The sequence below is a fragment of the Arachis hypogaea genome, chromosome 5 (assembly GCF_003086295.3).
Source record: "Arachis hypogaea cultivar Tifrunner chromosome 5, arahy.Tifrunner.gnm2.J5K5, whole genome shotgun sequence".
Classification (NCBI taxonomy): domain Eukaryota; kingdom Viridiplantae; phylum Streptophyta; class Magnoliopsida; order Fabales; family Fabaceae; genus Arachis; species Arachis hypogaea.
In genome coordinates, this window is record NC_092040.1 from 1,078,855 (window position 1) to 1,095,772 (window position 16,918).

Sequence of the window (16,918 nt, forward strand, 5' to 3'; positions counted from 1 at the left end):
TCATATTTAATTGTCAAATTTACTTATTATAATCTTTATGGTATAAATAAATTTTTTAACCAAAATAATTACAGTAATATTAACATATAAATAACATATTTTTTTATCTTAAATAATTTTTAAAAAGTTACTAATAATTTAAGTTGTATTTAATTAAAAAATTAAATTTTAATTTAATTAGTAATTAATTAACTAATATAATAAAATTAATTATCACTATTTTTTAGTTTATTTATTTATTTTTTATACTAAATTAAATTTAATAAAATATTTGTTTAATATAAAATACAAAAAAATTATTTATATTTTATTTTAAAATAAACATAATATAATAAGTTATATATATATATATATATATATATATATATATATATATATATATATAAAAGTGTAAGTATTAGTTTTTTTGAAAAAGCTTGCCCCCTCTTCCTTATGCATAGGTCCGTCCCTGGACCCACAGACTCTTATTAATTACATATATACTATATCCTATGCAAGTTATATATCATTGGATATGGCACTTCCTATATGAGAACAAGAAGTGCATTAAATGGGTAGCTTCTGAGAGAGGGAAACCCTCCTACATAGATAGCAACTAGCAAGTGAAGATGATGATGGTCCCAACTTTTGAGCAAAATGGTTGGTTAGGTTTTAGGTGACAAGTCACAACTATATCTGACTCTAACTTGATTTAAGACACAAACCAAGTATTTAAATTTTAACTGTAACTTTATTTCTCCGAGCATATATTCTCGTAATCTAAAGTTGACTAGCAAATATAGTTTAGTGTAACTTGGCAAATATAATCTCCTACTTTTTTTCATATAAAAAGATGAAAAATGATAATCTAACTTGTATTTCTTTAGGAACAAGTTAGTCCCACATTGGAGCTTTAGTTAGGGGAGCAACATACTCAGTGATGGAATCATGAGGAGAATATATGCAAAGTAGAATAACACAGAATAGTCATATGTTGAAGGCCCACCCAAAAATAAAAAAAAAATAATAAAAATGGTACCTTGTCATTGTGTTCCCAAAACATATCAATTCCCTGCTATTCTGTTCTTGAGATCTTTTATTTTTCTTTCAAGAGAGTACAATCTACTTTCACTCAACTCAAGTATTAACCAAGTTGCACAAGTTATTAGGACATTTCATTTTGAATTATTTATAGAGGAGTGCTAGAGACTAGCAACTTTTGTGTTTTGTAACCATCAATTGGCCATCAATAGTGTTTTTAATGGTGTGAGATTACATCTAATTGTGGGAGATTATTTACTTTTCTTTTGATAGATAAGTGCTGACCACAAAACACAAAAGTTGCTGCCTCCTAGACTTTTTCTTATTTATATCCAAAATATCAACATTAAACTGGTACATAAAACCAAGTTAGTTTGGTCTAATGGTTAGCTCATTAGTCCGCTTAAGCAAGTGTCGGAAGTTCGAATCTCGCCTTGTGCATGCAGCAACCCATTGGCCAGCGACAAACCCTTAAATGGAGCTCAGTACCGCGGCGGATTAGTTATTAGCTTGACGGGTTGGGAGATACAGTGGGAAATACATAACATAGGTGAATGAATTCATAGCAACAAAAGCATGACTCTTAAGTCTTAACACTTTTGTGTCAAAGCACAATGACAAAGCTAACGTGACGGCCAAAATTGGCGCCACAAACACACATTAATGAACTTATTGGAGCTAATTTTAGATTTCACTTTATAAAGCACTCATTCAATTCATCAAGAAAAGATAAATAAATAATGAAATGATTATTGTTAATAAATTCTCAACCAACATGACCTTGACCACCACGTCCTTATTAGACAACAAACCATTGTAAGTTAACCAAAAGAGATAAAAACTAGAGAGCAGAGAAAGCTATGAACAGAAAAAAGAAAAAGGGGAAATAAAAAAAAGTAAAAGTATTCCCATTTTCATTGTCTTTAGCCCCTTTTCCACGCTATCTTTTTCCCCTTTCATAGAAAACACACATTCTCACTGTCTTCTTGCCCCTTTCACTTGCAAACATATAATCTTATAAGAAACAACATTACCCCTCTTATCTTTTGCTTGTGTGCTAGTTAATAATTCTTATCAGATAAAAAACTTCTCATTACAATATCAACCACCAGTTAGATTTCATGTCATGATAGCATATCTCATGCCCATCTTCTGTTTGTGTTTTTGCTTCACTGAACAAGAAAAGCTCCTCCTATTCTCTTGTATCTTAAGTTCCATTTCAATTGTTCTCAGTGGTAGTTAATGGTTTATAATTCATAGCATATTCTTCTTTTCTTCTCCTTTAAAATCCCATGATTATTAGATGGCTTGTACTAGTACTAAATATTAGTATATAGTTATTTTTTGTTGTAAGGTTCTGATGCCATGGCATCTCTTGGCAACCCAAGAACTTGGGTTCCATATGTGAACAGCAAAGACTGTTCTCAAGGATTTTGCAGCTTGTACTGTCCACAGTGGTGTTATACAGTGTACCCTCCACCTCCTCCTCCTCCATTTGAATTCCCTGATGAAGATTCAGGTCCGAATTTCTCACCTCTTGTTATTGCAATCATTGGAGTGTTGGCAAGTGCTTTTCTCCTTGTGAGTTACTACACCATAATTTCCAAGTACTGTGGCAGAAGAGAATCATCCTCAGCAGAACATGAAGAAGAAGTAACAAATGTTGAGATTTTGGAAGACAACCACAACCCTTCACTCCATGAGCCATGGCATGCCTCAACAACTGGTCTAGATGAGGCACTCATCAAGACCATAACTGTTTGCAAGTACAAGAAAGGCGAAGGACTCGTTGAGGTAACGGATTGTTCCGTTTGCCTCAGCGAGTTCCAAGATGGCGAGAGCATTCGGCTCTTGCCAAAGTGTAGCCATGCTTTTCACATTCTTTGCATTGATACATGGCTCAAGTCTCACTCCAATTGCCCTCTTTGCCACGCCACGCTTTTCACCTTCAATGCTGCAGTGCCATTTCATGCGCTGCCGCCGGCACCCCAGGTGTTGGAACTACCTTCTTCAGCAAGAAATGAAGGTTCTTCTGAGAATGTGGTTCATGTAGATGAAAATGTGGATAATGGAACAAGGGAGAGTGATGAGTTATTGGATGTGGTGTTGGACGAAGGTGCACTGAATGGTAACAGAGAAGTTCCAAAGACTAATAATGCATTCAGAGCTTTCAGTGACTTGGGGAATTTGAGGGGAAGGCATGCTGAGCTTAGAGATGAGGATTACTATGAATCAATAAGAAGATCAGTGTCTATGGACCATTCCTTTCAAAATGGTGTTACACTTTCAGTAGCTGATGTTCTTCACATGAATCATGATCAAGATTCAAATGAAGAAGTTGGCACTTCAAAGAGATCATCATCATCAATGGGTGAAAGTAGCAAATCAAGCTATAGAAGAAGGGTGTTGCATTGTGTTCTGAGTCCAATTTCAATGAAGAGATCATTCTCAGGTGGAAGATTCTCTCTTAGTGGAAGAAATGGCAGGGGAAGGCAGGGGATTTTACCTTTATGATGACAAGTGTCTCATTTTATTTTATTTTTTTATCTTAATTTCAATTCCCTTTCTGATATAGATATGATGATGATGATTGAAAAGGAGATTGACCAATTTTGTGTGTGAAGATCTTAATGCTAGATATGATTGAATCTTTGTTGTAGCAATATTCTTGGAACTTGGAAGTCACATGTTCTTCTTCTTGCTATGATGATGCTCCAAATCTATGCATCGAACTATCACCCCGGTAACTGAAAGTATTGGCACTTTCTTTCTCATAATTCTGTTTTCAGTTTTCACATGATTTCTCTATCAAGTCTCATTCTAGTAATAGAATCTTAATCTCAGTTTCTTAAACAATGCATTTATACATTAAATGAATTATTTAAAATGTGTACTAGAGAGTGGTTTATCCAAGAATTTCTCTATCATCAAATGAATCATCAGTGGTAATTTCTAGTTCTCAATAACAATACAGTATTAAACTATATTAACAATAAAAGTACTACTATTACAATATTAATTTTGATTGCTATATCATAAAAAATATATATTAATTGAATCATTTAAAACATTGTGGAGATGAAAATGATGTATACTATATAAGGATGGAGAAGGCACATTGAAGGTTTCCCTTTCATAATGTGCTGGTTGTGCTATCCAATTAGTAGACCATGAATGTGTGCATGATGTTGATTTATGATGTGGCCATAACACACAGGGTTGGTATTAAGGACCATAGTCCTCTCCAATCTTCATTATTGAACAACGAGTCCTTAAATTATTGTGTCTGCTTGTCACTCCAATTGGGCCATGAGGATGATCAATCTTTAGATTCCCTTTCATTTTTCTTTCTAATTTCAATCAAACTATGAAATCATATATGTATCTTTTGGAACAGAAAAATCTTTATCAAACGATATTTCAGTGTACAATGTAAAATTACATTGATGTGTATTCATGTAGTACTTATGTTACAAGACTTTTGTATGTTAAACTGTGTTAAAGTCATACATATATGCGCGTTAATATAATAATAAAGCACCGATTAAAAGCATATGGATTTGATATCATGAAATGAAATGATAGGAACCTGTTTAGTAATATGAAAGAGACATATAGTTGGATTCATGGTGAATAAGGGGAATGAATTGGTTCGTTCTTTGTTCGGGTTAGACTAGGTTGTGACTTGTGATACTTGCTTTCGATACTTGCTCTTTTTCACACGCCGAAACAACAAAATAGTTTAGAAGGATTATTTCATGTCAACTTAACTCAGGTGCATTTAACTTTATGTGAAGTTGATAGTTAAGAGTCATTAGATGATAATTTAGTCAAATCTGTCAAATTATTTAACGATTCTCAACTATCAACTTTATATGACTGCACTTGAGTTTTTACCCAACTGTAAACATGCTACAATTTTAAGTTTAGCTCACTAATAAATAGCGACTAAAGTAAACAATTTGGTCCAATAAATAGTCTTATATATTTATACTCGATCTTAGCGAGATAAGAGATATTATATCTCGTTTGCTTTTGCATTTGGGTTATTAAGGAAAACTACTCGGAGATTCTATTAATTTTTGTTTGATTAAAAAGTAATCGTTTATACAGATTTAAATTTTATTTAAAAATTTTTTACAGACAACTAAATTGTTGTATACACAAAACAAAGTTTGATATGTCTACATTTGTTTAAGTAGACGAGTAGCTCATTCAGTAAACCTAAATTAGTTAGATGCTATAATTAGTTTCTGAAAGTTAAACTGCTAAAAATAATCAAGAAAATTTCGTGGATGGTGAGATTGTATTTAGATTTAGTTACTGTTAATCTTTTGTTCTCTGTCTATCTCTTATTTATACTTGGATAAATACGAGAAAAAATTAAATAATAAATAAAAAAAACAGCAGTCAACAACTAATTAATATGAATTTTGCAATGCATGCGGTTTTTAAATTGTTGAATGTGCGAATTTTTGGCTTATAATTAACTAATTTTTTTTATTTTTCCTTGCAAACATTTATAGTATATGTTATAAGTCTAATGTATCACACGACTCAAATTATTTTGTGCATGTCTGAATCAGTGAACTGCATTTATCTAATCCATCCTTTGTTGTATCAAGGATTTTAATTAGTTCTTTTTTTTTGTCCATTTTCTAAAAAGTTTGTGTACTCCACCATCAGGACTTAATTTAACACCTTCTCGGGTCTTTGTTATCATAAGAAGTTCAAGAATGATTGCATTGCACTCAAAACATTATGAAATTAGGTACGTCACAAACTCACAATGCCGAACCACGCTTTGATATTGCAGAAAAAACTATACTAGTGGATAATGAAAGTGTTCCATAAAAATAGAGTAGTTTTGAAAAAAAGGGCTATCACATTATAATATCGTGCTTAAAAGGTTGTTAACCAATTCCATGGCCTCTATTATTCTGAATGAGCTTTCTTTTCTTTCACTCTTCTAGACATTAATGATTATCACTGCAAGAAATATCATTTTATGTGACGATTATTTCATGACAACTTTTTCAGTTATTTTTAGTGACAAAAAACCGTCACAAAAACTAAAACCTATTTAATTTTTACAATTTATTTAAACATTAAAATTAATATATATTATGCAACTAACAATAAAAACATTATTCTTACATCAACGGACAATTTTTGTTAGTGTTGCAAGTGTGAGAAGTGTCGAAATTAGTCCCACATCAAAGAAAACATGGAAGAGTGATGAGTTTATAAGATAAGAGACCCATTAACTTGACACCTTAAGGTTTTGAGTTGGATGGGGCGTCATCTCATCTTATGTTCTCTCACTTAATTTTTTTCTGAATCTCCTCGATTGTCGAGAGCTCCCCACGGTTGGCCCAACAATTTTATCAATCCATAGAAAAACTCAAATGCTAACATTAACCAACAAGGGAAGGTGATGTGTCCTATTGAACTTCAAATTTTGTCATATGATTAGTTGGGGAGGGGGGACTAAAAAAAAGAAGCCATGAATTATTTGTATTTTCATAGAACAATAAATAAAAGCTTAAAACTACATATTTTTAGAGTATATTTAATTTTAAAATTTGTCAATGAATTTGATCGGCTCAAATATCTTGTAAAAATTTTAGGACCTAATTTTTTATCTAGTTAATTTATAGTAATAAGAATATATAGGGAATAATAGATATATAAGAACAAAGAAATATATATATATATATATATAGGTGATAATATATAATGATTTGATTGTTTGGCAGTTTGCAAGCTAAGACCACACTGCAAAGAAATCTATCCCCACTACAACAAAGTTATGTAGGGAATCATCCATGCATGTCTGTATCTGCTTCTAGCTTTCACTACTCGACACTCTGTCTTAATGAACACATCAATTGCAAACAAAGAAACAAATTTGGAAGCTAAGAGTTAAAACAAACCAAAGTTTTGCATTTCTTTTCAAAATTATTAAAAAAACGTATCACTTATCCCAATGTACCAACACCATGTCGTAGAGCCTCAAAATGAAATTAATTTACATCCATACATTATTCTCATTTTGTTTCTCTTTGCCAACAATATGAGAATATATAGTATTGGGCTAAATTAAAATCTTAATCAATTGTTTCCTTAATTGAGCTTAATAGAACTTTTACGAATGAGTAATCATGATTCATGCCTCTATATATAGATTGACAAAATAAATTTAATTAATATATAAGATATATAGCAACATTGGTTAAATTTTACTTTATTAAAATGTAAAAAAAAATGTGTTACATTTTTTCATGATTCAATGTATTTGTACCCACATCTCTAATAGGGGTGTGCATGGGTCGAATGAAATCGGGTTTGTTGTAACACAGACTCAGTCCGAAATATATAATGGGCCTATTGGTTAGGCCCGAACCCAACTTTAGACCCAATGAAACCTATACACTTTCGGGTCATGATTATAGCAGGTAAAAATTGGGTCGTTAACATTACATTATCTTGATACCTTCTTGTAAGCTAGTATGTGAAAATATCCAAATTTCAAGACTCCAACCATTATTTGACATAGTAAAATTCACTTAGAAAAATATAACAAGAACCAACTCTTCTCTAAAATTAAAGTATAACCATAATCAATACTAATATTGTCTAATAACACCAAATATTTAAATCAATACAAATAACACAATATTATGCATTAGTCTAAAGTCTTATACATTTTAAACATAAAACATTAACTTATAGTCTTATAATGACTAATAACACAAAATATTAAGGTTTACAATATTTAAATTTCACATAAAAATAACCTTCATTCATTACTAATAACACAAAATATTAATTGTGTATGATGACCGGGCCACTGGATCGAGTTTAGGTGATCCAAACTATGGCCTGGACCTGACGCAAAATAATGATCGGGTCTATTTTTGAGACCCTTACCCAACGCTAAACCCGATGAAATCACACCAAATTAATCTTTAAAATATTTGAAACCAAACCGAATCTTCAAACCGGACCGAACTATGCACACCGCTAGTTCTAACAAAGACAATAACCACTGATAGCAAACTCAAATGAGTCCAAAATGTATCTTTAAATGTTCTAAGCTGATTCTTTCTTTTTATTACTTATATTATACCTTTCTGGACAAAGTAATGGCTGGTGACTTATCTAAAATATTTACTATCCCTTCCGTCCACAACTCAAATAATTAAAATAAACATTAAAAAAAAAATATTGAGTGTGGTCACAACCTAGATACCTGGCCAGTTTTGTTTTCTACTTCATCTTCCTGCTGTATAATAATAGAGAGCTTTTTCATGGGTAAGTGAGTAAGTCAACTAACAAGTACATACATTATATATTATATATTATTTTAAACACAAATAAAGTTTCTAATGTATGTAAGTACAACAACAACCATCATACGGTGGAAATTAAAATGCCTATTTTGGTTTGCATTTGTTGTTATTATAGTTTCATCCAAATAGCTAAACAATTAATGAAAACCATTCTTGTTTATATATTAATAAATAAATTGAGATTAATATTATAATAATCACATTGAGAAAGAAAACAAAGGAAGCTAAGTGAAGTACTTATTAGTGTTAAGGCAATGTAGGACAATACATCCATTCAGCACTGCAAACAAGATAAAACCTTGTCAGTACTTTTATTTTTTTCCCCTTTGCTTTTTTACATTTTAACCAAAATTAAACCACTCTCAAGTTTGGTGCAAAATGTTCTCAAAACATGTACTTAGAAGGACCCTAATAAACAACATTAGTTCTTAGAATAATTAACACTTAAAACTATGCACACCTGATTGAGAAAATTAATTAAAACAGACAATAAATTTAAAAAGAAAAAGCAGAGCTAGCTAAGAGAATATTCTGTGTTTGAATTCTCTAGTGAGTCTTGAAGGGGAGAGGGGGTTGATTTGGTAACTTCACCGTATAAACTGCAAAGGGAATCTTCTTCTTCAATCATTTTAAGCAAGTTGTGAACTGCACTTGCAATGTCATCTACAGAACCAAGTTGGCATTCTTCTTCAACCTTCATTTGAATTAATAAACAATGAATTTTTCTAAATAAGGACACAACATTATTATTCATTAATCAAATAGTAAGTGTAATAGTAACAGAATTAACATACCTTGGCGCTAATGGAATAGAGTACTAAGGGGTCCATGGAGGTGACATTGAGATGCAAAATGGTGAGAGAGAGATTCTGAAAACCAGAAAGCAACTTTGAAAGTTGCTTGGGGCTTTTCCTTGAGAGGATTCTGAGGTTTGCATGGGTTTCAATCAAAGTAACCTCAATGTCAGCCATGGCTGCTTGATTATTATTATTATTATTGTTAGTCTTGTTGTGGTGGGAAGCATATTTGTTTGGAGCCTGAGACCAAGTGAACTGTGGATGCACAAAGAAATGAGAAAAAGGGGCTGATCCCATCACCATCATCATCATCATCATCAACTCATCTTCATTGTTATTCTTGTTGGATTGTTGTGCTGCCATTCCTTGATGTACAAGCTTCAACTTTTGAGCCTCAAGACACTGCAACAGCTGCTCTAGCTCCTTCACAAACTCTATAGCTCCACCTACTATTGATGCTTGATCACCCTAATTAACATTTTAAATCATTCAATTTTCAATTAGTATACTTGTTATGTCTATGTATGCATGAACATAAATTTGAGAGAGTAGAAAGAAACCCTTTGGACATAGGATTCAGGCATGAGTGAGCGAAGAACAGCAAGATGCTCATTCATGAGCTTCCTTCTGTTCCTTTCAACAGTAATGTGGATCATTCTTTGATTCTCAGCTTCTTCTTTGTTCTTGCATACCCTTGGCTTTCTCCTTCTCTTCTTCTTCCCTTGCCCTGCTTCACCCGATTGCCGTTTTCGTGTTGTTGTCCTCTCTCCATACTCTTCAACCTTGTTTTCTTCTGCCATGAAAGAAGTAGATGAACTTCCATGGCTGCTAAAAGGGGTTGCAGAAATAGTATCATACACAATGAAGTTGGAAAACTCATTTGATGATGAAAGATGATGATGATCTTCTAATAAGGCCATTGCTTTTTGCTCTCAACAATAATAACCTTTCTCAATGTAAGATAACACACCACCCCAATCTTTTATATCAGAATCTAACTTGATGATAAAAAAAATTTAGAAAAGGGTAAATTTAGATATGAGGTTATGCAGCACGTGACCTGCACAGAAAAGGAGTTACACTTTTCAGCAATAATAAAGTTAGTAAATTAAGCTGCGTTTTGTTTTTCAGAACAGGACATGATAGAGATATAAAATTTTGTATTCTTGGTGATAAAATAGAACAAATTATAAAAATTTAATTTATTCTTATTTTTTTATTTAAAAAATTTGAGATAAAAAATATAATAATAAAAAAATATAATTATAAAAAATTAATAAAAAATAAAAAAATAAAAAATAAATTATGTTATTAATTCAATGTCTCTTGTTTCTGTCTATATTTTTTCTGTTAAACATAATTTTATGTCTCTATATTTATGTGTTAGTGTCCTGTCTTTATAAATAAACGCAACCTTAGAAAAAAAAGGGTGTGAGTGAGTGATTGTTTGTAATTGCAATTGCAATTGCAATTTGCTTTGGTTGGCTCCCTAATTGGATAGATGCTGTGAAAGAGTGCAGAGAATCTGCAATGAGAGAGTGAGGTGAGGGACCCAAATCGATATGGAAAGTGTATATATATGCATAACGCATGCATATACATACATACATGCATACATCACATGCCCCACGTAGAGATTCCTCCCAAAAATTATTATTATGGCTTCCTAATTTGACAATACAGAGTTTACATTCCACATGTCATATGCATATATCAACATTTTCCTCTTCCTCAAAGCTTAGTCATTTTGATGTGTCATGTATATGGATGCAACTTCATTTCTATTATGAGTTATGACAAATGCATCTGTCCCCTACTACATGGTGCGTACTTCCCGACCCGTTGTTACTTTGATTTTCAAGTGAATAGTGTGCTTTATTTCTGATCTTTTTAAGAACTTGTTATACCTTTGATATGCTAGATTGTAATCACATTAATGATCGTGAGGACCACCATGTACTTCACAATTAGGAAAATAATCTTTCAAGCTAAGTCAATCACCTTTGTTAATGTAATGCGTATCATCTAAAACAGACAAATGCATGAACTGAATCCAATTAAGGCCTCGTTTGATGGAAAATAAAGACTTGACGTGCATCATTCAACTATTATAAAATATAATGTGTATACAAAAATTAATTATTAAATTAGATATACATATTATATATTTGTGTGTTGTTGTTTCAGTATTGTTGAGCATTTCGAGGTATATTTCGTTTTTTTGTGAAGAAGAAGTTCGATTCTTCTTCGTCGAACCAGTTATACTTCGGTCTAGTAGTAGAATGTAGAAATAATGAAATATGGGTCTTTATAATGGTAAAAAGTCACTTATGGTTGTATCAATGAGATGATTTAATAAATTTATTTAAATTATTATTAATAATTTTTAAATATTAATTTTATATAAAAATAATTGTATATGAATTTTTATTATTTATAATTAGATGAATTATTTTAAAGTTACCAAGTTGAAATAAATGAATAATTAATTTAATGATTAAGTTATTATTTCGTAGTTACAACCGAGTTATAATGAAAAAATTATGTATATATATATATGTTATCTTAAATATTATTATTATATATTTTGTATTTTAATATGTATTTTAGATTGATAATTGATCTGATGAATAAATTTATATACAAGCATGAATGTAATTATTATTGTTAAAAAATTATTGCAGAATCCTTATTATTAGTTTAAAATAATTGAGACACAATAAAAATTAATCTAAAATAATTCAAAATTTTAAATTTTGTATTTATTAATTATTACTAAAATAAATAAGTAATTTTAGATATAATGAATATATAAATGTAAATATATATATATAGGTACTAAGTCAAATAAAGTAACTTTGTGTTATTGTGTACTTATTAACATTATTATTTCTTACCTAGTTAATAGTATAATATTAGTTTTGGAAAGTTTTAGAAGAAGTTAGTAAAATAATGGGGTTGATAGGAGGAAGAAGAAAGGAAAGAGAAAAGAAGATACCGTTTTGTGGGTGATGAAGACATATGAAGGAGAGAGAAGTTTTGTGAGGAGAGGTTGGACCACGGTCCAATGTGTCAGAACCCCTCGATCTCACCATGTGAATCTGGTTTGCAAAGCCTTCCCTTCACGGAAAAAGTACATCTCTCTCACCTCTGCAACTGCAAGCACTCACATTTTGAAATCATGTCATTCAATTTTCCACATTCTTCTTCTCCCATTCTATATATATAAATATATATATTACTCTTTCTCTACTTTCTTGAAAATGAAGTTTTATCAACTATCAAACAATGAGTTGTGAGTTTCTTTCATGATCTATCAATGTCCGTGCACAGACCATAACATGCAATTGCATGTGCAACCACATCCATGCCTATCGTTAATTTTTATGTGCCCTCAAGGTTATATATATAACTCATCACAATTTCTAATGTATGTCAGAATTTGAAATTGCCAATTCACTACCTCATATTATATACTACATAATACCACCTTATAACTAGTCCTTCGTAAAACCTCAGTCTAATTCAATTGGATTATGTGAAATATAAATTTGTAAGAGTAGAACACAGGACAATAGTTGATGATTTTTTACTCAGGATTGATCTTTTTATAGGAACGGAGTTGTACTTACAAAACATTCTGAAGTTCAAGTTAATAAATAGTCCAAAAGATATAAGAATTAAAAGTAAATATAAGATGTTAGTTGAAAGTTTGTACTGAAAAAGTCGAAGTGTACAGTATTTTTTTGGAGAGGCTTACTTCTAGTTTGAGATAGTAGATTTCGTGAGGTTATTTATAAAACAGACAGTTTAGAAGTTCTTTTTTTGGTAAACTAAAGAATACTTGACAAGGATATTATAGAACATATATAGAAAATTATGAATTGAAATTGAAGAGTCTTTATTCTTTTAATTTAGAAAAATGCAAATAGTGTTACAAATTATATGGTTAAAGCAGTTACTTCTAGCAAACATTTACTGGAATTGGAATCAACCACGGAGTGAACTTCAATATCTAATAAATTTAGATATGAATCTAATCATCAATAAATTTAATTTTGTCTATGTTTTTTTTTCTGTTTAATAAAAAAAAAAAGTAAATATAAGATACTTTGAACACGTATTAAGTTTTTTTTATAGTATTTAAAAGGTGAACTAAAAAAAATCGAATAGATATTTGGTGGATATGATCTAGTTTACGATCTGTATGGATTGATATGCCTCTAGAAAGGATATTATTGAATCGACAATAGCTTAGACCTAATTTTAAAGTTCTACCGTAACAGTTTAATTGAATTAATCATAACATGCAATTGAATCATTGCATGTACAAGTAGACCGCTACTGTTTGATATTTATGTTCTATCAACAACGTTAATAAACCCTGTATTATTCACTTTATACTTTATAGTTTATAGTTTATAATAACCGGTACCACACTATTACAATGCATTAGAAATAGACAACTATTCTAATAAAAATGTGAAAAATATTTTTTATGATGATTTTAGTTTAAAAAGTATAATTTATTTATTTTGTCATACTTTAAATAAAAATAATATTTTTATAGTATATAAAAATCAAATTTTAGAATTTATAATCTAATAATTAAAATAAAATATTTTTATACAATGACAATTATTAATCTTTATTGAAGAATCTACCCTAAAAATATAGCATGAAATTGAAATTGCCAAATCAGTTGAATTGATCAACACAGAGGGGCAAAAAAGTATTTCTATAGCTGCCAATGGCTTGCAACAAAATTAACATCAACATATGAAATACTGTTAATATCCAACGGTAGTTGGTAAATATGGACATAAATAATACAAGCAAAGATAGAAAGACTAACAAAAATGACACAGAGGATATCAGCAAACAAGTTTACCAATTCTGTCAGGATATATTTCCTGCATAAAATTTATTGAAGGAAATTATAATTTATAATTAAAGATGGAGATAAAGCATATATCAAGTTTCAATCCTCAATTAAATGATTCTTCAAAGTAGTGACAGCTTTAATTCCACGAATGGTATCAGACTGCATCAGAAGTACAAATACAGCTAAAAAATGGTGTCATTCAAATAGTCAAAGCAATCTCTTATAACATCAATAATTGGAAAAAACATTGGCAGTGACAGACCCTAATGCTGAAAATGAAATTAGTGTTATAAGACTGAAGTGAAACCCCCTATCATTTCATCTTTTATCCAAATATTTAGTCTAAAAAATGATCATATTAAGTTGATGAATTATGTTTTGATAGTAATTGAAACTATCTAGAAAAGTTGTTATCTCTATACTTATGTCATGAATTACGAAATAGGTTTATGCGTTGAGTTTGTAAGTGTCCCGATTCAGGAAATGGATCTTCTCTTGTGAAAAAAAAAAAATTGGATGGTGTCGAGTGCTTAATTTTACTATTCATTACTCTTTCTCTTTAGTCATACTTATAGAATTAAAGGTAAGAGATCACACTTTATTCTCTCAAGTGTTAAAAAAAATGGAGAGAATCTATTTCTCCCAATTCCACCTTAAAAAGCAAAAGAACAAATTGAAAAGACATATGAGATATTGCAAACCAAGAGTGCTACGACCAGCATTTTTATTAAATTCTGACCAGTAGTTAACTATAAAAAAAAAATTGAATGATTCTACGTTATTAGATGCAATTTCACACCACTAAAAACATTATTAATAACTAAGTAATGGTTAAAAACTACAAATTTTGCTGACCTCTAAACTTTCTCGTTGCAAATTGAGTATAATAAATATGTGTTGCTATTGCTAAGTAAAAATTATGATCCTAAAGGCTTTATTACCGGATTAACAAGAAAAATATTCTAATATACATAGATAGCTACATATATACTAAGAAATTAATTAAATCAAGTATCAGTTAGCACCAACACGCGAAGAAGAAGAAGGAGCGGAGAGAGTGTGATGATCAACATAACCACAGTTAGTACAAGGCGGAACAAGGGGCTTTGCCGCCGCCATCATCATCATCATCTCCTTGTAACTCTCGCAGCTTCTCGAGTATTGGTGATTCTTCTTCTTCTTCATATCATTGTTAACAATTCTCAACTCTGCATCCTCCTGCAACCTCAACCTATACCTATCATCATCTTCGTCGTTTCTTCCTTCTTCTCTAACCATAACTATTGAATGCCCCGTCGAATGCGACCGCAAGAATCTGTTATTACCGTCGTCGTCGCCGCCTTCTTTGACGTCAATGCAGACGTCATCATCACCATTACCGTCGTCTCCTCCAACAGCAGCACTCTGCCTGTCATGATCGTGAGTAATCGAAGAAGCAGAAGACTTTCTGGTTTCAAGATCAGTGCGGCAAACGGGGCAGGTCTTGTGTCGTTGAAGCCAGAGATCAACGCACTCTTGGTGGAACACGTGGCGGCAAACGGGGAGCAAGCGGAGAACGGTGTCGTCCTCGAACTCCAAGAGACAGATGGCGCATTCAAGGGCGTACTTCTTCTCCTTGCGGAGATCCTTGACGGAGGAATAAGGGAAGGTGGGGAATTCGTGGAGGAGGGAAGCGTCGAGGCCCATGAAGGGGGAATTAGGAGCGTTGTTGATGGTGTTGGCGGTGGCGGAGGCGGTGGTGGTGGTGGCTGCGTTGGCGGAGGGGGAGCGGTGGAAGGCGAGGGTATGGATGATGCTGACGAAGTAGCAGCGGCAGAAGTAGACGAGGGTGAAGCAGACGAAGCAGATGACGAGGACGATGAGGACGAGAGCTACGAGTATTGGTGGTGTGTTGTATGCTGTTGATGCTGCTGATCCTCCTCTGTGATCTGATTCTGATGATGGTGAAGACGAAGAAGACGACGACATAGTAACATTTGCATTATTTGCATGGATGGATGAAAAGAAATCAAAAGGAATGATGTTGCTCTGTTATGCTGTTTCTCCTTCTCCTCTGTTGCATGGATGAGAGTACTTTCAGCACTGCAAACGTGGAATATGATCAACCTTCTTTCCTTTTATTTTTATTTTCATTTAATATATGCACCATTACTTTTCTCACTTGTAACAACCACAACCCTTAATGTTCCATAACTAATTTAGGATATAAAATAACAACACTTTTTGCCTCCATGTCTCAACACACGTATTAAAGAGACTATTTCAATGAAAATGTTAAAAATATCTCCTTATCATGATTGTTTGTTTAAAAATGTGATTTATATGTTTAGATATAGAAAATTAAGCATTATAACATATTTTATTATTTAATGATCAAAATAAAATATTTTTACACGATAACAATCATAAAATCTTCATTAGAGTAGCAATTATATTAAAAAAAAACTACTCAAATAAAAATATAATTTATTTATTTAACTACATTTTTATAAGGTGAATTTTATGGGATCATTTGTTGTGGTGCCTAAATTACTTAATTTACCTTTTAAAGTAAAAAATAAAATGTTTAAAATAAAAAATAAATAATGTAAAATTTATTAAATATTATTTGTTTACTTTTTTTAGTAACTTAGGCATGGACGAATCTAGAAATGATATTATAGGGGTCAATAACACACATATAATATTAAAAATTATGTAAAAAAATTATATAATATAAGATGTATTACAAAAATATACCGACAAAGAATATATTTTAAAGTAAAAAAAATATGTGTATACTTTTTACTAACGAAGTGGTCGATTCTTTGTATCATAAAATTCACCGATAATAGAATTTGTATTAAATTTTTCATTAATTT

General features: G+C 31.3%; 3 protein-coding genes across 3 annotated transcripts; 1 reads left to right on the forward strand and 2 right to left on the reverse strand.

Annotated features, from left to right (window-relative positions):
• The first annotated feature begins 1,705 nt into the window (after positions 1 to 1,705).
• LOC112800023 (RING-H2 finger protein ATL52-like) lies at positions 1,706 to 3,683 on the forward strand. The gene has a single exon (XM_025842057.3). It carries the CDS (start codon positions 2,386 to 2,388, stop codon positions 3,532 to 3,534), a length of 1,149 nt encoding a protein of 382 aa, XP_025697842.1. The 5' UTR covers positions 1,706 to 2,385; the 3' UTR covers positions 3,535 to 3,683.
• Positions 3,684 to 8,595: 4,912 nt separating this feature from the next.
• Positions 8,596 to 12,372, reverse strand: LOC112800024 (transcription factor bHLH71-like). The gene is made up of 4 exons (XM_025842058.3): positions 12,171 to 12,372; positions 9,733 to 10,232; positions 9,170 to 9,640; positions 8,596 to 9,069 (listed from the first exon to the last, which is right to left on the reverse strand). Exons 2-4 carry the CDS (start codon positions 10,090 to 10,092, stop codon positions 8,890 to 8,892), a joined length of 1,011 nt encoding a protein of 336 aa, XP_025697843.1. The 5' UTR covers positions 10,093 to 10,232; positions 12,171 to 12,372; the 3' UTR covers positions 8,596 to 8,889.
• Positions 12,373 to 15,071: 2,699 nt separating this feature from the next.
• On the reverse strand, positions 15,072 to 16,025 carry LOC112800025 (RING-H2 finger protein ATL30-like). The gene has a single exon (XM_025842059.2). The coding sequence runs from the start codon at positions 16,023 to 16,025 to the stop codon at positions 15,072 to 15,074; it is 954 nt and encodes a 317-aa protein (XP_025697844.1).
• Positions 16,026 to 16,918: the final 893 nt, after the last annotated feature.